General features: G+C 37.1%; 1 protein-coding gene across 2 annotated transcripts; it reads left to right on the forward strand.

The window, feature by feature from the left end:
* The first annotated feature begins 428 nt into the window (after nucleotides 1-428).
* Nucleotides 429-23,593, forward strand: snx7 (sorting nexin 7). Of its 2 annotated transcripts, XM_052113562.1 has the most exons (10): nucleotides 431-672; nucleotides 3,188-3,379; nucleotides 3,470-3,580; nucleotides 4,229-4,393; nucleotides 6,365-6,563; nucleotides 7,541-7,740; nucleotides 8,353-8,439; nucleotides 9,509-9,610; nucleotides 11,946-12,098; nucleotides 20,911-23,589. In XM_052113562.1, the coding sequence occupies exons 1-10, from the start codon at nucleotides 547-549 to the stop codon at nucleotides 20,986-20,988; spliced, it is 1,413 nt and encodes a 470-aa protein (XP_051969522.1). In that variant the 5' UTR covers nucleotides 431-546; the 3' UTR covers nucleotides 20,989-23,589. The 2 variants fall into 2 exon arrangements, with proteins under 2 accessions (XP_051969523.1, XP_051969522.1); XM_052113563.1 differs by lacking the exon at nucleotides 9,509-9,610 and having other exon boundaries at nucleotides 429-672; nucleotides 20,911-23,593.
* The last annotated feature ends 74 nt before the right edge of the window (nucleotides 23,594-23,667 follow it).

Genomic DNA, 23,667 nt, shown 5'->3' on the forward strand with positions numbered 1-23,667 from the left:
CATTAAATAATCTCTCAAAGCCAAATATTCTAATGTGAAATTATGATTAGCCTACTGTAAAAAGGAGACATGACCACATCTGTAATAATCTAATTCAATGTTTACTTTTCACACACACACATATATAATTAGCAAGTGACGTATTTGGGCTAGGTAATGGCCTCTTTAAACCCTTAATTATACCGTCTCTTAACCAAAATCCATTGTGCAATGCACACTATGCAAAGCACAAACATAAGCCTGCGTGTGAAATGTTATATAAACATCCAATGTAAATCATAGTTCTCAGTTCAAGACTGAATAACCTTTAGAACCGATGGCTGTTTGGCCAAAATCCAAACATAAAGTACATCATACACACAACAGACCAGTCATGTGGGCGTCCCGCGAAACTCAACTCGGTTCTCTGCCCTTTCCTCATCGCCGTGTTTCCGATTCTGCGCAGTTGCAGCTGATCCGCCTTGACTCAGTTGGCTGAGCTTTTGAGAGTTGTGCGGAAAAACTAATGAAGTCTAGAAAACTTGAATCAAACTATCGATTTGAGGAATGATGAGTGGAAGTGTGATCGACAACACGATGTCATCGGGTAACTCTTCTGTTGCGATACCGGCAGACATCAGTGGACACATATCAGACCTCGATGAAGACGATGACTTGGAAGTTTTCAGCAAGGTAAATTGATAACAAACTTAGGTGAAACTGACATCGACTGCAGGTTAATAGATTACATTAGACCACGTGAGATTTAAATGGAATGTCAAATTAGAACTCTTTTGGAACAGGCTTGTAAACATTGTTCCAATGTTCAATACAAATCTTTGTTACACATTTGTAAATAGTGTAACGGTTCAACTGCGGCAACAATGTAACAAGTTGCCGTTCGAATACGTTAAATATCTATCAGCAACAGCGGATCAACGTTTGAATGTTAGATAAGCATACACATAACTGGCGCTAGATTAAAGATCCTTTGATCCAACATCATAAATTTCCGCTTTTCAATGGGATTTGAGTCTTTGCTTTGATCGGAAGTTACAAAGGTCAGACGCTGTCATACCAGATCTGAGTTTTAACCAACGTATAGCTGTCGGCGTTCTCTCTAAAACCCATTTTCAAGCATATATCCTAAGCTTTAAATAGACTTAAGTAATCTGTCATCATACTAAAAATGATCGATTGTATGAGTGCTTCCATTATGTGTGTATTTGTACTTGTCTCTAACTTTTGAACGGTGTTGCAGTTTGTCATAGCAGTGTATTGAGGTGACGTGTTGTGCCTTTATCTAGTTTGTAGGGTAAAACAGCAGTACAGTTTGTGCTGATGATGGGCCAGTTTGTTATGACAGGAAACAGAAACACGGTTTGCTTTCCCAGCAGTTGGGTAAACGAAAGGGATTTGCATGCGTCAAATTTTGGACCAGGAAAAGATAGCAAGAATGTAGGAAAATAAGATGATTGTCTCGCTGTGATCAAAACACCAAATCAGGTTTCAATTTAATGTCCAGTTTTAACTAGTAGATAGGTCTAATCCAATCAACATTTTTTTTTTTTTTTTTTTTGTAAAATTAAAAAAGTATGAAAAATACACAAAATCCTAAGGAATGTTGCCCTATGTACTGTGATGGTATCAATTAGTAATACCATGGTACTTTATGTACTGAATGTTTACCATATTCATACACCATGGTTTTTACATGGTACACCAAAGAATGCAATGATATTACCATGGTACATAAAAAAAAAAAACTATGTTGTAACGATGGTACCATGTCATAAAATCATATTATTACCTTGGTACTATGTCCAAAAGCCTTGGTTTTTATCATGGTACAATGTCTTGTCATGGGACATGTCCAACGCATGATAGTATTGTGGTATATGTAAGAAAACTGGTATTACAATGGTATCATGTACAAAAAGCCTTAGCAAAAACATAATATTACCATGGTACCATGAATTACCATGGAACATGTCCCAAAAACATGGTAGTACCATGGTACATTTACAAAAACGTTGGTATTACGGTATGGTACCATGTCCAAAAAGCCTTGGTAAAAACATAATATTACCGTGGTACTGTTTTCTGTCATGACATTTTTCCAAAAAACATAGTAATACCATGGTACATGTCCAAAAAGCATTGGAATTACCACGGTACCATGTCTTGTTATGGGACATGTCCAACACATGATAGTATTGTGGTATATGTTAGAAAACTGGTATTTCAATGGTATCGTGTCCAAAAAGCCTTAGTATAACATAATATTACCATGGTACCATGACATACCATGGAACATGTCCCAAAAACATGGCAGTACCATGGTACATTTACAAAAACGTTGGTATTGCAGTATGGTACTATGTCCAAAAAGCCTTGGTATTACCACGGTGCATGTATAAAAACATATTATTACCATGGGACCATGTCCAAAAAATATTGTATTTCTAAGGTACCATGTCCAAAAGCCCTGGTGTTACCATGGAACTGTTTTCTGTCATTAAATATTTCCAAAAAACATAGTAATACCATGGTACATGTCCAAAAACTATGGTATAACTAAGATACCATGTCCAAAAAGCATTGGTATTACCATGGTACATGTCTGAAAAAAATTGGAATTACCACAGTACCATGTCTTGTCATGGGACATGTCCAACACATGATAGTATTGTGGTATATGTTAGAAAACTGGTATTTCAATGGTATTGTGTCCAAAAAGCCTTAGTAAAAACACAATATTACCATGGTACCATGACTTACCATGGAACATGTCCCAAAAACATGGTATTACCATGGTACTTGTCTGAAAAAAATTGGAATTGCCACGGTACCATGTCCTGCCATGGAACATGTCCAAAAATGCACATTAAAGCATTCATTCATTATTTAGAGACATCATGTTTTAAGTGTTTTCCTGACCTAAGATGCGGTTGAGTGACTCAGAACTGATAATAAACTAAGCTTTCCATTTAACCTTCGTCTAGACCACAGTGTAATAGGAAGCTTTTAAGATGGTACTGAGAATTTACACAAATTATCTTAGCTTATGATATGCTGTCAGTAAAAAAATAAAAAAAAAAGGAAAAGGAAACTCCATATTCAAATTGTTTCTAAAAAGTGCAAAGTTCACATCCAAGTATTTTGCTTGTTGTCAAATCATCTCTCATGTGTCTTATGGTTTTTGTAGAATACAACTTTAACAGACGGTAGCTCTTTCAACGCCTCCATGCAGACGTCCCCCGGTTCAATGGTCAACCAATACAAGTTTGAGGAAGAAGAGGAAGATGGTGATGCCAAGGACATTTTTGTCACAGTTGATAACCCCGAGAGTCACGTGACGGCCATTGAGACTTACATAACTTACCGGGTTGTTACCAAGGTACAGGACCTTAGCACAAATTAAAGTTTGTGCAGATTCAAACTCTGTGAATCATTCTCTCACCTTTTCCATCTTCTTGTCTCACATCAGACTACTCGAAGTGAGTTTGATTCAAGCCAGTTTGAGGTTCGAAGGCGATACCAGGACTTCCTGTGGTTAAGGGGACGCCTGGAAGAGGCTCATCCAATGCTTATTGTTCATGTAGGTGAAGTGTGTGAGTCTTATCGTCAAAAACGCTGGTTGAATTAATGCACTTAAAATGAAAGTCTATGGGGAAAGGAATTCCGAAGGGTTTAACAACTCTTATTTTATTTGAAGCACTTAAAGCTGAAGTGTGTAATGTCTGGCCCGTCAAACACCAACTAGGTTAACACGCTAATCCAAGAAAACAATGTAAATTAGCCTTAACAAAACAGTACATGGTCATCTGTGGGGTTTAAAATATATGTACTGTATACAACTTATACATACAAACATATACAAGGAAGTAAGCAATTCAGTCACTCTTGCCCCAATCTAAACACATATAATGTTAAGGTCTAATGGGCATACTTTCGGAACTATATTTGTATATTTGAATTTTTATTCCGGTGCAAAGTCCATAGACTACCATTATAGGTGCATTATTGTAAACATTATTTTAGTTTATTTATGCAAACTGAACTGCAAGTAGAAATTATTTTCTGGGGTAATCGACAGTATGTCACAGATGCTGTGAAATAAACCCAGCCGTAACATTCGTTTTAGACATCATTTCGCTACCGTGGCAAAAAATAAACATCTGCTTCAGTTTCAAAATGTTTAGGTTGCAGTTTGATTAAAAACAATATCTTAATTGTGTCCCATCAGCCACTGCCAGAGAAGTTTGTGATGAAAGGAATGGTGGAGAGGTTTAATGAAGGTTTCATTGAGACACGAAGGAGAGCGCTGCACAGGTTTCTGAACAAAATAGCAGAACATCCCATTTTTTCCAGCACAGAGGATTTTAAGATCTTTCTCACAGTAGAAGCTGGGGTAAGACACAAAAACACAAACATCCACGTTCTGTATACTGTACATTTTCTGTATTTAATTGGCTCTGTGCCTTGGCAAAATGATAATAAAGTTGACTTTTAGATGAATTAAAGGGTTAGTTCACCCAAAAATAAATATTCTCTCATTTTTACTTAGAGGTGTTGGGAAAAATTGTTTCAGCGATGCATCGCGATTCATATCAAACGATTCTGAATCGATTCTGTGTTCAGTTTAAATCATGGTAGAGCAGTTGCGCAAGCCAAAGACAGATGTAGAAACAAAGATGCGAGTTTAGTGCATACACTCAAGTGCACAAACACGACTGTTTGCAGACCAGCTGTTTCAAACCATGAACATTTGTGGCCGAATGAAACTATACAATCCCCAAATTCTTTCACAAACCAGAAAATGGAGTGGTGGTGGTGTAGTGGTCTAAGCACATAACTGGTAATCTGGTAATCAGAAGGATGCTGGTTCGAGCCCCACAGCCATTGTGTCCTTGAGCAAGGCACTTAACTCCAGGTTGCTCCGGGGGGATTGTCCCTGTAATAAGGGCTCTGTAAGTCGCTTTGGATAAAAGCGTCTGTCAAATGCATAAATGTAAATGTATAAATGAAAATAATGATCAGGCAGCGGTTCGGGAGATGTTGGTGATGTTTTCATTTAATTTTAGTTTTTTTGGCCGATGCCTTTCTCTACTCTTGCATGCTCTCCATTTCATTGGCTTTTGCTTTATTTCCGGTCACTCACTTGTCAGGACAGTGCCACACACCTGATGATAAAGGTTTGAAATCCATCGTAGCTTTTGCGACAGGGTCGTGCGATCTTCTACCTAACAGATGGAACAGAGATACTCTTTTAAACTCTAGAATCATTTATTTCATCTTGCATGGATGCTCCATGTTTTGTTCACAGCTCATACTGAATGTAAAAGGCCAGTTTATGTAATGTGACACATTCTGATTTTTTAAAACAGCTGTTAAATAAAAAGCTGAAAGGGATTTTTTTTTTGTAAAAATAAAGAAATTGAAGGACAATATGCATCATGATACATTGAGAATCGTTTTATAATCGAATCGTTACCATTTTAATCGTAATCGAATCGTGAGGCCAGTGAAGATTCTCACCTCTACTTTTACTCACCCTCATGCCATCCCAGATGTTTATGACTTTCTTTCTTCAGCAGAACACAAACAAAGATTATGAGCCAATCAGCTTTAGGTTAGGTGCCTAGAGCAATCTTAACACAGGAAAGGAAGATGCGTCTTAAACGGCATACATCCTGTGAAAAGGTGCACTCACATAGACTTTTTAATATGGCATAACTGTATTTACACAGGAATCAGCCGGAATCAAAAATATCAAATGCAAAGGCAAAATAAAGAAAAAAAGAACTAGGAGATGGGCTAGATTGACTAAAATAACAATTCAAAAGTTTCAATTAGCACCACTATTTCTCCCCTCCACAGTTTGTTTTGCTTTGTGCGCCACTGGTCCCCAGTCTTGCTTTTATACAAAGCACATTTTCATAATTTTGTCCCAAGGTCTGTAAAAACCGCACACTCAACCCTACCCTGATAATCACTGACCTTGTGTGTGTTCACTATATTTGATGTCAGTTTTGTCCTATAAGAGGATTATGTTGAATGAACACTTCTAATGTGACAGCTTCTGTGTTTAGTCTCGGCTGAGTGACATTTAGATAAGTACTGTCTAAAGACCTCCTCACCTCCTTCCAGTCATAATAAAGATAATTGTTATGACATTTGATGCTTTGTAGACTGTTATCATACAGTTACAGTTTTATCAGCCAATAACACTGCGCTACAATAACCCGAGCATGACAATATTCACATATTTTCAGCAATTAAAGGCTTTTGCTCTAATAAAATGTGTTGTGGAGATGGGAGTTATTTTGTTACTGTTGCCACCATGCAGTAACCCCATGTCCTTCTCTGACCTTCTGTCCAGGAGTTGACCTCTCACAGGAAACAGGGTCCCGGGTTTCTAAGCAGAATGGGTGAGACTGTGAGAGCCGTCGCTGCTACAGTCAGAGGGGTCAGAAATCAGCCTGAGGAATTCACAGTGATGCAGGAGTATGTGGAGTCATTCAATCAGAAGATGAGCTCGCTTGACAAAATTACACAAAGAATCTACAGAGAGCGTAAAGGTTTGAATTTGTGTCCAACGCAGACCCCTCTCACATAAGATTCATCTCTTCTCTTTTTTTTCTTCTCTTCTCACCTGGTCTTGTCTCACCTTGTTTCTTCTGGCCTCGTTGCATGTCTTGTCTCCTCTCATTTTCATCTCACCTTGATCTACCTCTTATCTCATCTGGTTCCATCTCATGTTGTCTCTCATCTCTGCTCTTGTCATCTCATCACGTCTGGTCTCTTTTCATCTCACCTTTTCCTACCTGCTCTCATCTTTTCTCTTCTCGTCTAGTCTGGTCTCCTCTGTTTAGTCCTGTCTCTGCTCTTCTTGTCTCGCCTGGTGTTATCTCATCTCATCTTATCTCACTTTTTCTCACACTTCGTCTTGTCTCTTTGTTTCGTCTCATCACATCTCACCCTCTTTTTATCTCATCTGGTCTCTTCTCTTCTGTGCCATTTTCATCTCATCTCATCTCACCTCTTCTCATTTTGTCTGGTCTCGCCACACACCTCTTTTAATCTCTTTTTGTTTTATTTAACCTCTTCTCTGCTCTTTTCGTCTTGTCTTACGTTGTCTCGTCCCATCTCTGTTCTTTTGATCTTGTCTTCTCTCATTTCATCTATCCTTTTCTTGTCTCGTCACATATCAGTCCTTCTCATTTTGTCTGGTCTTAAACATGTTTTCTCATCACTTTTCATCTTGTCTCATATTTTTGTCTCTTTTCGTCTCATCTCACCTCTTCTCATCTCGTCACATCTCACCATCTTCTTGTCATATCTTGTCTCACATCTCGTTTCAGCTGGTTTTGTCTCATCTTGTTTGGTCTGGTCTCACCTCTTCTCAACTTGTCTCTTCCTGTCTCTACTCAGTTTGAAGACAGATTTAGACAGATACTTTCAAAGAAAAGCATTTACATGAGCTATAGTTTTATACTTAGCATTGTAGAATCAGGGACACTCTTCATTAACCAGCTGTTGTTGTCTGTTGTTACAGAGTACCTGGAGGAGCTGAAGGAATGTGGTCCCGCATACATGCTGTGGTCAAACTCAGAGGAGGAGCTCGCAGAGCCCCTTAAGAGTATGGCAGGGTGTCTAGACAGATGCTGTAAGGAGACAGAGGAGCAGGTCAAACAGCTTAATGATAACCTGATTCCAGCCCTTCATGAATATGTCCTCAGTACTGAAACGCTCAAGGTATGCCAGCTGGCAAGGTCTTCCCTTCTCTGTTTCCTCATCCTGAAGTCTAGAATGTTATTAGTTTGTTTTTGCTATCTGCTTATTACGCAGAGACAATTATAAGTGAGCCATTTATTGGTTGATTTCCCCAAAAAGTGAAAACTCTGTCTCTGTGGTGCTTTCAAAACATTGCTGTTTGTTTGAGCATCCTGAACAATCCGACACAGCAACATTGGCTCCACTGATGGCGTGAGATTGGGGTGGAGACTGGTTAACATTGGTTAAATCAACCAATGGTGGACAGGGGAGTGTTCTGGTTGTCTGAAAACAATCATTATTTTTACAATTTCATTTGGTGACTCTAGTGGCCCAGAAATTACACACTACAGCTTCAAATATTGTTTTGAACATTAAGTTCTGTTTTGAATGATGATATCATCTTGCTTGTTTTCCTGGTATACAAATCATGTTTTCCCATTTGTGCTATTATTGGAAGCATAAACTTTGATTCTAAATGGTTATCAATGCAGCCACTACTATTTTATATTTCTTACTGCATTACAATTTATTAAAATATATTGATTATGATTATCATACTTCATGAGTATTGACCATGGATTTTAAACTTAGGCGGTGCTCAAGAGGCGAGACAACATCCAGGCGGAGGTTGAGGCAAAGACTGATGCTCTGGCCACGAAGAAGGCCGAAAAAGAAGTGGTAGGTCTATTATAAATTCTTTCCATTCTCAACATAATCCATCCGGTGCAACTTTTGCAAATTCACAGAGATGAATTTTTTATAAAACAGTGCTCTAGCTGTCATATCGGATTTAATTAGATAGCACTCTGATTTACGCTGTAAAAGGAATTTGGAGAGATTAAATGAATATCTCAAAATCGCCGTAGATGTCCCTTAAGCCGCATTGCACTTCAAGTGGGATGCAGTAAATACTTGTATTACCAAAGGTCATATTTTTACATTTAATTCTCTTTGGCTTTTTTTTAAAAGTTAATTTTCTTCAATTTCATCAAATATCAAGGTCGGAAACTTTTAACACTCCAAAGGTGCACAGAAAGGCATTAGCAGACACAGTATTACAGGTTTCCAGTGCAGCTTAGAAGCATCTCGGCTGTCTTGTCAATTTAATAAAAAGCTTTGATTGAGTGTTTTCCCTCTTGACTATCACAGCTTACAACAAAAGGCCATTTCCAAAATAGAAGGATATCCCCAATGGTCAGGATGTCTTTTTTTTTTTTTTAAACCTGAAAACCAACTGTTCATGTCTCACTTGATAATAGCATTGTAGAAGAACCAATAAGCCACATGCTAAATTTGAATATAATCCTTATGTAAATACAAATATCTCAATAAGTTAATTGTAACAACTAAAACAGAGTTAAGATTTAGTTAAAAATAAGCAAGGCATGTTTTCCAATTTTGAATCAATTAATTAAAACAGACAGTGTGCACTGTTCACAGAAATGAATCAAACTTGATTAGAAACTGACGTTTAAATCTGAGATGCTTTCAAAACATGATTTAACTCCTCATACTCAAGTCATTTGAGAGTTTAGGAAATTAAAGGCCAAATAAAACGCATTAAAACCATTGCGATTGGTTGACACACAGTGTTTCTGGCCTAATTAAAAATTACCACAAACTTTCCTGTACACCATTTCCGAATACCCATGGTGTGATACCGTGATGTCGTCATCCCTATAGCAAACTTTTTTTGTGTTACTACACAGACATATTCATGCTTATTTGACTCATGTGTCCATTGAAGGAATCTAAGGTGCTGAGTTTAGCATGGGACAGTTTGGTGGGACGATCCCCCGAGGAGGTCAAACAACAGAAACGGCAGAAACTTGCGGGCGAGATTAAGGAGGTAATATTTTAAATAAGTGCTTGGACTTGGCCTGACTAGCTGCTTCTGGCTATATATAACTAGCATTGGTGTTGTTTTAGAGTGCTAACATTTTTAACTAGATGGCCACACCCTGATACAAGGGTGTGTTGTTGTCTTGTCTTTGATTCACACATGTTTTTGGTAGTGTTACTTACTCCACTCTTGAGTTTAGACTGGCACATGGCTTTACATTTTAATACTGTGGTGTGTCATGCTTTCGGTGCAACTTCTGTGTTCTCTTTAAAGCTGTCTAACTAGCTGCGGCAACTTTGAGTGGATAACCGCCTAATATTTCAGTCTAGACATGTTAACCTAGTAGTCATTTTATGATGGAAATAGTGTGTGTGTGTGTGTGTGTGTGTGTGTGTGTGTGTCAGTAGTGGTGCTGCTAATCACTATTACAATTGGTCATCATGGTACTCAAAAACTGGGGCGCCTTCTATCCACTAGAGGGCAGTAAAGGACAGTCATTTTTAAACAGGTAGAATAGCCAACATTCACAAGAATATTCTAAAAAAATCAGGCATTTCGCAAGAAGTCTAAATATATGCAGTGATTAAGTTAACATTTTAGACATGGTAGAGCAGCTTCATACAAACCATTAAAGATGGATATTTAGCAGTATATGTGGGTATACATCCATTATATTTTCCTCAAGTCATCTAAATCCCTTATCAAGTTTTTATAATGTATTAATTTCTAATGACTATATGGGAGTATACTAGATTCAGTTTGTTTGGCAGTATATATATGTGTGTGTTTGATGACAGCAAGGTCTGATCAGCAGAACTAATGATGTGGCCAGTTTGTGAGGAGGGGCGATATGGCTCTGGACGCCTTCAGCGCTGCCTCTCATCCCCAGAGCACTGCTCCCATTCACCAAACACAACTGCTGTTCCACAAGACAGCATCACTTCACTGCAGCTGATTCTCACACACACACACACACACAAGAATGGAATGAAACTCTAACAGACAAACCCTTGACCTTCATTAGCTTACCTGTCGATAAACATTCGTCTCTCTCTTTCTATCTCCCTTTAATGTTCTTTTCCGTCTCAGTCCACTAATCTGACATACTGCAGTTCCCACAGGCCTGTCATTCCTGACATCACTGGGCATGTTTACTGTTCATCTCCCTTTCAATGTCCTCATGTGTAGATACTGATACTGTCCTCAGGAGCTGCTTTTACCCCCAGAGAGCTCACAATCAAAATCAAGTATGGAGGAGAGTTATCCAATCAGAAACTATGTAATGTGCTTTTTTGACCTGGGTGATTTTTGGTAGAAGTATCTACACAATACACAGCTGCCTACATAGGCAGAATTGTAAGGGATTATAGGCGCATCATGCCGCAAAGGCTATTCTAAAAGGTGGCAGTAATATTATGCTGCCATCAAAAGTACCTTCTTTTAGCCAAACTCGAAAGTGCCGTTTACACCGTACACGTTCATTTTTTTACTGGCCTCTTGAAAAAGTTAATGCTGAAAATAAGGGGAGACACAATACAACGTTCAAAACCATCCGTCTAGCCAGTGTTTGTTAACATAGAAAAACTATTAAAAACAGAGCATACAGATGCTAAAACATGTTCGGTGTGAACGACCCCAAGGCATCATTGCATGGATTCTTTGTGGAGATATCAAGATATATTTATAATTGATTTAATACAGAATAGTATCAATAAAATAAATAAAAAAATTGGCTATCATGTGCATCATGTTGTTAGCTTAGAAAAATGCTCACACCAACTATATATTTGTTGCCTATGTAGAGCATTCCAAAACTAATGAGGCTCCATTTCAGTTAGGATGCTACCTTAGGATGCAGCTGTCTGCCAGCCCCTGTGGGCAAGTAGACAGCAAATGCATTTCACTAGTTTTGTGAGCAGAGCAAGTATAAATTCAATAACTGACAATTATGACGGTCTGGTCTGATAATAAATCTAAAGCTGTCAGATATGCTTAGTGTCATTTTTTTTAAACAACTCTGTTAGACTTTAGAGAACTTGCAGTGAGCCAAGAAACAAATTACCATAATTACAGTGACCGTTGTAGTTGATATCAGCATATCTAATTTATTTCTGCTCATTCAGCAGGTTTGTATTGGAATTATACTCCTCAGTATTGAAACTTTTTACAAGATTCTAATATGGAGGAATGGTCTTTGGAGGAAGAACTGTTCTAAGATTCATGCTTCCTTCTTGATTTTAGCCTGCCTGCAGTGCTGCATGCAGTCATCTCTGGGGTCATAGGCCAGGGGTCAGCATCACATGTGATGATATTGTCTATATGTTGTGTTGTGTGTGTTCAGATGAAAGATGAGCTAGATAAGATGGAAGACCGACTGGAGTGGGCAAATAACACATTAAAGGGCGATTGGTCCCGATGGCAGAAGGTCATGAGAACTGATCTAAGATCAGCCTTCATCGACACAGCAGAAAGGAACGTGAACTACTATGAAAAGGTGAGATGCTTGCTCAGTTTGCTCTGTATTGTAAGAAATAAAGGGATAACTTATCTCATTGGATATACTGCACACATCACCTTTAAAGGGATGGTTCACCAAAAAAATTTAAATAATAATAATTCTGTCATAATTTACTCACCCTTATGTTGTTCCAAACCTGTATAACTTTCTTCTGTGGAACACCATCAGTCACCATTACCCTTCAAAGCATATTTCTTTCTCCATACAATAAAAGTGAATGGTGATTGAGGCATTCTGCCTAACATCTCCTTTTGTCTTCCACAGTTTTGGAACAACATGAGGATGAGTAACTCTTTAAAGAATTTTTGTGTGAACTATACCTTTAAATTTGATCAGCTTAAAAATTTTGATCTAATTTTAGAACTAAGATATAAATGTTCAAAGCTACAGGGTGGTAAAAATTATCCGTTAAAGACTTGGGCAGACCTCAGACAGGATTTAAATGTATATGGCAGTCTGCCTGGACTCCTTTACTTGGCTCCTCTGGATATGTGCCAGCAGAGGGTGGTAGTATTTCATTTTTATTCCCACTGACAATTAATTGCCTCCATGTCTACATTTTTGATAATTCTAGCTGAATTGCTTGTGTATAAACACGTTTACTATTTAATTTATATTTTTTTAAGTGCTTTTCACAGTTTTAAACTAAAATTATTACCTCAAAGTTAAACATATGATACAACAACATAAAAAAAAAATTAGAAACTCAAGAAGAATGTGTAAAAGTGATAGTCGCCATTCACTTTCATTGTATGGAAAAAATATGTTATGAAAGTGAATGGTGACTGAGGCTAACATTCTGCCTAACAAAAGAAAGACATTTGGGATTTGAACAGAATGTGGGTGGGTAGATTATGATTTTGGGGTAAAGTATCCCTTTAAGGTGTCAAAGTTTTAGAGGCTTTGTAATCTCTGGTTACAAGGGTTGGGGTGTAACGGAATACATGTAATGGGATTACGTATTTAAAATATAAGTAACTGTACTCCACTACAGTTACAATTTAAATAATTGGTAATTATAATACAGTTGCATTCAAAAAATATTTAGATTACTGAAGAAATTACTTTGTATTTTATTGTCATTTGTTTAATTTGATATTTAGATCCAAGTTTCAGATGGAAAACATTTATACATATAAATGATGCTATCTGAAGTGCATTTGATGTATGATGTGTTACATTCATACGAGCAGACAGAGAAATAAGTTTAAAGTAAGTTTGGAGCAGAAGAAATAGAAATAAACCTTGTGTAAATTGTTAGCTTTATGCTAAGCTAAAATGCTATTTCTAGCCATTTTACATTTACATGTTACCAGACGCGATCATATTTTTTTTAATCTAAAAAATTAATGTTAGATCATAATATTTTTTCTAGTAAGACCTTTGATATTAGGGCAAAAATTGTATTCTTGATAATAATTTTTGTATTGTTTTCCTGTAAAAATATCTAAAAATCATTAAAACAAGATCAATTAGATGATTCTTGTTTTAGAAATAACACTGTATAAGATATTTAGGTTTTTCAGAGAATGTATTTTTAACATGTGTGTTTTGTCTTGCGGTCCTGGCAGAGTTTTATAGTCAAAACATGTGAAAATATCCACCAGTATGAATTCAAAGTATTTAGAATACATTACTGACCTTGAGTAATCTAAAGGAATACATCAATAATTACATTTAACAGCATGTTTTCTGTAATCTATAGTGGAATACATTTCAAAAGTAGCCCTCCCAACCCCGCTGGTTACCTGTTGCACCCTTATATGGCCCTCAGAGATCCACTTGTTGTTGGACAAGAACAGAGATTAATGCGTTTATAGTGGAAAGACATATGACAGTTTCTCTGAGCTCTCTAGGGACAGCTGGAGATGGAGAGGAAGCATCCACTGGGATTTATCAGATGGCAAGCAGACTCAAAAATAAGGCACGCTGCAAAATAAAATTAATTCACTGTCCCTTGCCAAGCAAGAAGCTATTTATAAATTAAAGTAGTTTATCTACAGTCAGGCTACCCTTTTATAATACAAGCTACTAACAAAATGCAGCTAATTACACTAAAGCTATTTAAGTGGATCGACATCTTTTTAATCAGACTATATAATATAGTTTAACCTCTTGTGTAACCTCCAGGTGAAGATTTATTTTTAAAATGGAAGGAAAAGACAGTATCAAACTGCAACATAAAGAGTATAAGGTGCAAGAAGAGGTCGAAAGAGATATGTGTTTGTGTTGAGAAGGCATTGGAAAACTTTACTAGCCTAAATCTTTGGAGATTCATCAGTGGCATATGAAAATGTCTGTTAAAGGGATAGTTCACCCAAAAATGATATTCTGTCACCATTTGCTCACCCTCATGTTGTTCTAAACAAGTATGACTTTCTTTGTCCCATGGAACACAAAAGGAGATGTTGGGCAGAATTACAGCCTCAGTCACCATTCACTTCAATTATATGGAAAGAGGATGCAATGAAAGTGAGTGGTGATTTAAGACATATTGTCTTAAGGCATACTGCTTCAAATCTCCCTTAAATATGAGTAAATGTGTTTTTGATTTCCCTACATGTTCTGAATGTCAAATGCAGGTCTTGTAAACGTAAATAATTGACCATTGTCTCAGGCAACTGATTTTCTACATTGGTGTACAAGTTTCACGTCTATCGAATCAGCCCGCAGTCACATATTCAAGTACTTTAATGGCCTTTTATTTATTTGTTATAGCTGTGTAAAACTTGTCTTGTCTAAATGGCCCCTTAAAGGAGTAGTTCACCCAAAAATTTCAATTCTCTCATCTTTCACCCACTGTTGCACTTGTGTATATGGTTGAGTGACAATATAGGGATTTGATAAGGCATATAATGCAAATTTGTTTTGTTAGAGCCTGATCTTGTGATGACCTAGAATGTGGAAGACTCTGATTGGTTAGTGTTGTTTTGAGTGACAGTAAATATGTTTAATGAGACAGTCAAATGCAAGGGAGCTTTAAACAACTTTTTAGGAATTAATTTTACTTACCTAATATATTTTTTTCGGGTCTAATCAATTTTCAATATACGATAATGTAACTATAGTCTTAGTCTATATTACTGTACGTTTATAGTTATTATTGTTTTAACACCATTGTCATTTACATTTGACCCCACCTCCCTATAAACATAATTATACAATACAAATGCAGCATATAATATAGGGAAGATCCTAACCCTCTGTGCTGCTGAGCATTTACATGCTATACAATACAGAGCACACCGCAGCCATGTACTGTAACATGGCAACTTCAGTGGATTACCATGGAGACGCCATAGCAACAAGGCTGTTGCTGAAAAGGATGGCAAATACAGTCAATTAAATGTTATGTTTAATTCAGCCAACACAGATGCTGCACAGGGTTTTTTTTTTTAAACACACTGCAGGAAAAAACAATCTGGATACTGAGTTAAAACAACAGCTGATGTAATGCTTATTAAAATTCCCATCTTGAGCCCTTCAACTGCATATCTCTTCTACTCTACTTAAGCTGAAGTGTTGTTTACAATCTGATCTGCACAGTTACGTCTTAGGGTGGCTGTGTTTGCATGTATTATTATTATTATTATTAATGCAAATCTATGAATATTGTCTGATTACCGCCACATTGGCTCAGAGCATCTGTACTATTGCCAGTGCTGACCTGGGACATGTTCGGAATAGCATACAAACATACTGCTTTTACTGTTGCTGCAGTATATAGTTTGTATACTGTGCAAAGTATGCAAAATATTCTGTATGCATAGATTACCCAAATTACCTACTACATTTGCCAAATTGAGTAGGATACAGCTAAGCTTACTGCGAGGAATATTGTATACTTTAATGTAGTGCGACTTATTTGACCTACTATTTCCAATGTGATGGATGAACGGATGTTTGTTTAACTGCCGATTTCTTTCTTATTTGTCACGAGATGCATTTTAAGTTCAAGTTCTGTTCATCTTAACACGTCGACTAAGCATCATGGCGCATCACGGTGAGAGAGATGTAGTGCAACGGTTAAAGACGTCTGTCTAGTACATGTTTATGTAGGAAAGAATGCAAAAACGTGTCCTGGTCTAAATGGCCCCTTAACGGAGTAGTTACCTAAAAATTCTCTTATCATTCACTCGCCCTTCCTTCTGCTGAATACAAATGAAGATTTTTAGAAGATAATTTCAGCTCTGTAGGTCCATACAATACAAGTGAATGGGTACCACAATTTTGAAGCTTTAAAATCACATAAAGATAGAATAAAAGTAATCCACACGACTCCAGTGGATAAATCTATACCTTCAGTAGCAAAATGATACAGTAGGTGTGGGTAAGAAACAGATAAATATTTAAGTATTTTATTACTATAAATGTCCAGTTTTACTTTCACATTCCTCTTTTGTTTTTGGTGATTCACATTCTTTGTGCATATCGCCACCTACTGGATAGGAAGGAGACTTTATAGTAAAAAAAGGACTTCATTATTGCTCTGTTTCTCATCTACAACTATCACATTTCTTCTGAAGATATACATTTAACCACTGGAGTCATATGGATTACTTTTATGCTGTCTTTGTAATTTTGGAGCTTTAAAATTTTGGTACCCATTTACTTGCATTGAGGACGTACAGAGGTGATTGTTTTTTTCTTTTAAAAGTCTTTGTTTGTGTTCTGCAGAAGAAAGAAAGCCACACAACTGGGATGGCATGATGGTGAGTAAATGATGAGAGAATTTTAATTTTGGGGTTAACTATTCCTTTAAACATTCAACATGATGAGGTCATATAACAACAATGAGACTGTTCGATCATGTACTGTTTTAATGTTTGTCAGGGAATAATTTCAACTGTTTTAATTACTTTTTCTTTTTTTAAAAGGCAGCAGTTTTGGAGCCAAGGCTGCTGAAAATGATGGCAGTCATTGTTGCGTTCTTTTGTCAGCCCCGATTATGATAATTGATGCTAGACAGAGTGATGTGTCTGCAAACCAAAACCCTGCACTCTCTATGACTATTCAAATAGGTTTTGGGTTAAATTCTTGTCATCTTCCTCAGCCTCAAGCATCAAGTGTCTGTAAGAGCATGCTATGTGTATATATGCCATTATTATTGTCGTTTGTGTGTCGTTCTGTGCATTACAATACAGAAAAACCTTTTGTCATTGATTCAGAGAGATTTAGTCAATTTTTTTTTGTTCTTTTTTTTTTTTTGACTTCTAAGTTTATCGTTCTTGCAGCTGAAGTAATTTTCCCATGACAAATGGGAAAATTGTGCTGACAATTCATTTTCTCACTGATATCAGAAAAATGCATTTTCCACCTCTGAATGTGACCGCTTCATTTTCATTTTCCTCCTCCTCATTTGAGCGAGGAGTGCTGGAAGGGGCCAACAAGTTATTTTCTTAAACCTTAGATTGACTCATACACTTCACCTTCACACCTATCCCTGAGTCCCAAATGAATGTTAAATGCAGGTAAAGCTAGTTAGTTGCCAATTAAGTGTTACACTAGACTTGCATGCAAAATTATTTTGGAGCCCGCTATGAGTATGAGCAACAAACCATGATGTCATGCTGCAGGGCTTCTGTTTTGAATTAATAATAATTTCTAAATAATAAATAACAAGATTTTTACATTGTTTGAAGAGAATGTGTGCAGTGCTTGCATGTGCAAAACTTGCCCTACAAGGCTAGGTGTTGGTTGTTGCTAGGACATTGCTAGATGATTTGAGGTATCATTCATGCCTGTAGCTTAACCGTTTTGGGCCTAGTTTTACTTGTGGAACTTTACAGTGTTAGTGTTAGCAATTGTAAGTATGAGAAACATTAATAGTGAATATTTAGCATGCATCACTAATACTACTTTTCATAATTTAGCTGTTGGAATGCAACCTGCATGCAAATTCCTGAAATGTAGGATGGCTGAGAAAGAGTCATTTATATTAATGAGGAAAGCGATACCTGATTGGACAATTCAGTTATATTCATCAGGAATGTGCTACCTGATATTCACGGTCACTTCTTCATTTTGTTCAGGGGGTGCACTTACATCCGGTGCAGTGCCAGAAACAATTTCTTCCTACACTGTCAAGATGACTCTGAGGGAAATTACTTTTCACACGTGTTATTTACAGGAGTTTCTGTAGATTACATTGGACAATATCCGTCACACACTAAGACACAGAATTGCTGCTCCATCCAGTAGAAAGGAGAAGGGGTTTAACAACATGTATTTCATGTATTTGTGAGGGTGAATGATAGACATAGGCCAGAACTGGCTTTCCGACTGCATTACTCACATAATTATTTTGATTCATCTTGCTGGATAAAGTATACTTCTGTGATATTATAAGTTAATATAATATGACAATTGATGATACTCCAGCTTCACAATAAATGCAGGAGTGAATGATAATATAGTGACTCTTACATTTAACTAGCATTTGTCTAACAGTGGTAAATATTAGTTCATTTTATTGTATTTATGCAATATAATATAGTTTTTACTTTCAGTATAACTGTCATTTATGTTAATAAAAATTGCATCCTTTCTGAGAGATTTGTCATGTGTGTAGGCAAGGCTCTGCTAGAGTAAAGAAAGCCCTGATGATAGAGGAATACATAAGAGAAAAAGGGACCGTTAACAATGACACAATACTGCAATTTGACACCATAAACAATGATTAAATTGTGTTATTGTATCATTACTTGTAACAATTGATATTGTTGTTTGAAATGACAGTTTATATGAAGAATATGGTGCTTGTACTCCTGCATAAGCTCATGCTTTGACTAGGGGTATTTATTATCAGTTACAAAAAATCAGTACTGTGCAGTTTTCTCAACCTGTGGATGGCTCTAAAACCTCAGATGAGCAATGGACTGTCCCTAACTTCATCTTTTGGTGTTTGTTTCTGCTCCATTACATGAATCGCTTGAGTTGTTGTATTCATCATTTGTAAAGCGACTTACAATTGCTGTATGTAAATGTACTTTAAATAGTTTGCACACAGAAGCCTCACACAATGGGACAGCAATGGTAGATCCTTTTTATACTTTTACTAAATATCACATTTGTTGTGTTCAGTCGTTTTATTTTAGAAAGAAGAGTAGTTTCTGCTGCATCTCTCTTGACACTTTCGCTATGGCTAAATACAATACCGGAAGTTTGTAATCGCCCTGAGATTTTACCGGAAATATGTAGGGTACCGGCCGTGCATAGTGTCCATTGATCTGAGAAACTATAACCCAACTCAAAGCCTACCCCAGAACTTATCTCTTAAAAATCAGGTAACACTTTACTCATAAATAAGTCTTCCCCTACCATCATACGTTTCTGAAATCCATGTCCCGCACTGTTTTTTGAGTGTCCTGCTACAAGCATTGTGCTTTTCAATGGACGTGTCAAATAAAAAATAAGAAACTCGTCTGAATGGGTCAGAAGAACCAGAAACCAGCCTGATTATACAAGGCTTCCTTAAGACTTATTAGTCGACAAGTTGTTCAGGCAACTCACCGACTAGTAGATTTTGAAAATACTGTGTGTAATTTTGCACATCCCTAATATGCTTGGGCGCCAGTTCTCCAACATTTGCATGCATTTAAATGAAACACAAGTGACAGCAAGTCTATTGTGACTACTCCTTTACCCAGCTGCCAAGATATACCATCCTGCCAATACTGACAACATCGGTCACACTGATTAACTTTGACTTGACATCACGTTTGATTTTCCTGCATCTATCTCAGCTTGAAATCTCTCCTAGAGGGTGACACAAATAAGTGCTGCTTTCTTAAACAGAACTATTTCTCTGTCCTGAGACAAATATAGCTGTGTCCTAGTGTGATTCGAAGGACAACTATGGTCTAGCGGCCTTACTTCACGCTCTGTCTAAAGTCATTCAGAAAGGTCACATCATGTCTGAATCTTGTGGTGAAGAAGCACATTGATTAACTGCTTTTGACAGTCGGTCGGCCGCAGCCCATGTGCCTCCAGAGTGTATTCTGTGACACACACTCAAAAGTGGCATACAAGTGGTTTTGGACTCTTTGGGGAGGTGTTTAAGGGCTTGGGAAGAGGATAAAGCTCCTGCCAGGACATTTATCAAGTGACACCTAAATGGCATTGAGGGTGAGGAGTGACTGCAGCTTGTGAATGAAATTGAAAACCAAATGGGAGCCACTTGTCAGCCCTCACAGTGAATAGTGTTTAAACGCCCTTCTATTTCACTGCAGTCAGTGAGTTTTTATTGATATGAGAACGTATAAAACTTAATTAGGAGTCCAAAGGTGCAGGATCGTGTTAGATGCATAAAACGCATTCTTTCAGCTCTAAAATCTCATTGGATAAACCATGTGGAATAGCCAATACAACTTTGATCACATATCAGTTGAATTCCTTTTGAATGTGCCACGTTATTATGTTGCTGGGCAACTGTCCTAATGAAATATATTGGCAGGAGAGTTGTTTCTTAATGATGCTTGCTAAGGCAAACAACACTATTACTGCAGCTCATACTTCGGGTCAGGGATCTGAATGAACCCCTAACCCTAAATATAAAAATGTAGCTTTAAGTTTGTGCTATGGTTTGTACTATTACATAATGCAACTTGTAGAGCAAGGCATGTCTAGGAACCAGCATTTCATAGAAACTTTGGGGGTAGACTCTTTTGTCTTGGGCCAGTAAGCAACTACTTAGCTGCCACCCAGAACTCCAAGCAAAAGCTTTGTTAACCATGTACAATTATAACACATTGCTTTTTAATATAAGTGTTTATGTGTTCTCTTGCAGTGTTTGGCTGTATGGGAGTCGTTCTTGTTTTCTCAAAGAGCAGAGGGGGAAGGAAGTGGACGTGTTGACTCTTCTTAATCTACCATGGTGCTTTTAGCAGAACAGAGGACACCAAAGAGAGGTTTATAGTCCTACGAACACAATAAACTTCACATTTAGAAACAAAGACAGCCAAAGAGAGACAGTCAACCTATATATCCAGTTGACCAAGAGAGATCTATTAGGAAATATAATTTCCTGTTGTTACCATGTTTGCTCCAAAGTCCATATTTTGATGCTGGGGATGTTGCCAAATCTGTTATACTAAGACATATTTTTCATTTCTGTTTATGTAAGTACAAAACATGAGATTGGGATTCAGGGGAAGAATGCAAAAGACTTTATTACATCATCTGACTTTTAGCATTGTCATGGTTCCACTGAGGATTTCATATCATATATATATATATATATATATATATATATATATATATATTTTTTTTTTTTTAGATTCATATGTCTTGCCCTCTTGCAGATCAATGCAAATTATGTTTTATTTTTTATCAGAGCTGCCTCACTGCAAACATTTTTTTAAGATAGTATACATACATTTACACCAATCAGCCACAACATTAAAACCACCTGCCTAATATTGTGTAGGTTTCCCTCGTGCCACAAAAACAGCACCAACCCACATTTCAGAATAGCATTCTGAGATGATATTCTTCTCACCACAATTGTACAGAGTGGTTATCCAAGTTACTGAAGACTTTGTCAGTTCGAACTAGTCTGGCCATTCTCTGTTGACCTCTCTCATCAACAAGGCATTTCTGCCAACAGAACTGCTGGTCACTGGATGTTTTTTTGTTTTTGTCACCATTCTGAGTAAACTCAAGAGACTATTGTGCATGAAAATCCCAGGAGATCAGCAGTTACAGAAATACTCAAACCAGCCCATCTGGCACCAACAATCATGCCACGGTCAAAATCACTGAGATCACATTTTTTCCACATTCTGATGGCTGATGTGAACATTAACTGAAGCTCCTGACCCATATCTGCATTATTTTATACACTGCACTGCTGCCACATGATTGGCTGATTAGATAATCAAATGGATGATTGTTGGTGCCAAATGGGCTGGTTTGAGTATTTCTTTAACTGCTGATATCCTGGGATTTTCACACATAATTTACTCCGAATGGTGCCAAAAACTAAATACATCCAGTGAGCGTCAGTTCTGTGGATGGAAATGCCTTGTTGATGAGAGAGGTCAACAGAGAATGGACAGACTGGTTCGAACTGACAAAGTCTACGGTAACTCGTATAACCGCTCTTTACACTTATGGTGAGGCGAATATCATCTAAGAATTCTATTCTGAGATGTGGGTTGGAACAGTTTTGGCGGCACGATGGGTACCTACACAATATTAGGCAGGTGGTTTTAATGTTGTGGATGATCGGTGTATATGCACAATATTAGGCAGGTGGTTTTAATGTTGTGGATGATCGGTGTATATGCACCCTGAATGGATGCATTTCCTGCATTGGACAGAATATACCATTGCAGTATTGCTTTCAGGTTAATTAAGTTTCATGATTCATCCAGAAATCAAGGAGATAATGACATTCCAAAATCGTTTACATGGTATTATAATGCATAAATCTTGCAACGATGTAATTAAATTATTGCTTGATGAATAATAAATGGGTGAATCTTTTTATTTTTAATGTAGTGCACTAATATCTTAGTGTAATCAAATTGCAAGCTGATTTGAAAATACTATTTTACAGCCCAATGGTGAAATGACTCGTGGAATAGTTTTTTGTTTTTTTGTTGGGGGGGGGGGTGTTGCTGTAAAGAAAATTGTAATTGAAAACAGAATTGTTTTGTGATGTGTTTTTTTTATTCACTCTTGTGGGAAAGTGAGCAAACAGAGCTGTATGTTGGATCTTAAACTAGGTTACCATCTCAGCTAATTTGCATTAAACATTAAAGACTTCTTTAATAACTCTGTGCCATAAAATGATTGATATTATTAGTGGTGTCGAATAGACTTAATCCAAAATTTGGATAAAGAAACAAGAACTGCTTGGTAGAAAGACAGAATTTCTTCTTTAATTTCAGTATTGACCTGAAGGTGACTTCATTTTGTCAAACATAGCAATATTTAACAAAACCAATGCTTGGCTTTACTTAATGCCAGCGCATTAGCGCATGTGGCAGGTCATTCTGAGCGATAATCCTTAAAAAAAAAAAGTCTGTTTGTAATTATATAGCCGTATAATTACACTATTACACCAAATATGGAACCTAACAAATTATTTTGTGATTTTCTATTTTATTTTTAAAAAAATTGGTGATGATAACAATGTTAAATTGAAGATATGAATACATTTTTCTTACAAATGATGTACATATACATCAATAAAGATCAAAAGTGTCAAGCCTGTTTTCTTTTTGTGGTGGAGCGAGTGGAAATAGGGCAAGGAAAAATCTGAACTATTCTTGGACATCAGGAAAAACTCCTTATTGTTCTGCCTTGCCTAACCACTGGGATGAGGCAACACAATTTATAAAGGAAAAAGTTTTTCCTTAGTCAAAGTATGTCCATGTGGAGCACTCGAGTTGCCCGGAACGGGAAGAGGAATACCAAGCCCAGAATTTTCACAATCAAAGACCTCATCCACTAAAGGGCTTCTGTCATCATTTACTCACCTTTGTGCAGTTACAAACTTTATTCTGTGGAACGCAAAAGGCAGATTGTGAGTCTCAGT

This window comes from Xyrauchen texanus, chromosome 41, assembly GCF_025860055.1.
Source record: "Xyrauchen texanus isolate HMW12.3.18 chromosome 41, RBS_HiC_50CHRs, whole genome shotgun sequence".
Lineage (NCBI taxonomy): Eukaryota > Metazoa > Chordata > Actinopteri > Cypriniformes > Catostomidae > Xyrauchen > Xyrauchen texanus.

Bases quoted from the DNA above. Each gene is read 5' to 3' on its own strand.
- snx7 (XM_052113562.1), top strand. From the start codon at position 547: ATGATGAGTGGAAGTGTGATCGACAACACGATGTCATCGGGTAACTCT. The intron at 6,564-7,540 runs GTTTGAATTTGT...CTGTTGTTACAG, and splicing joins AATCTACAGAGAGCGTAAAG to AGTACCTGGAGGAGCTGAAG. The intron at 8,440-9,508 runs GTAGGTCTATTA...TGTCCATTGAAG, and splicing joins AGAAGGCCGAAAAAGAAGTG to GAATCTAAGGTGCTGAGTTT.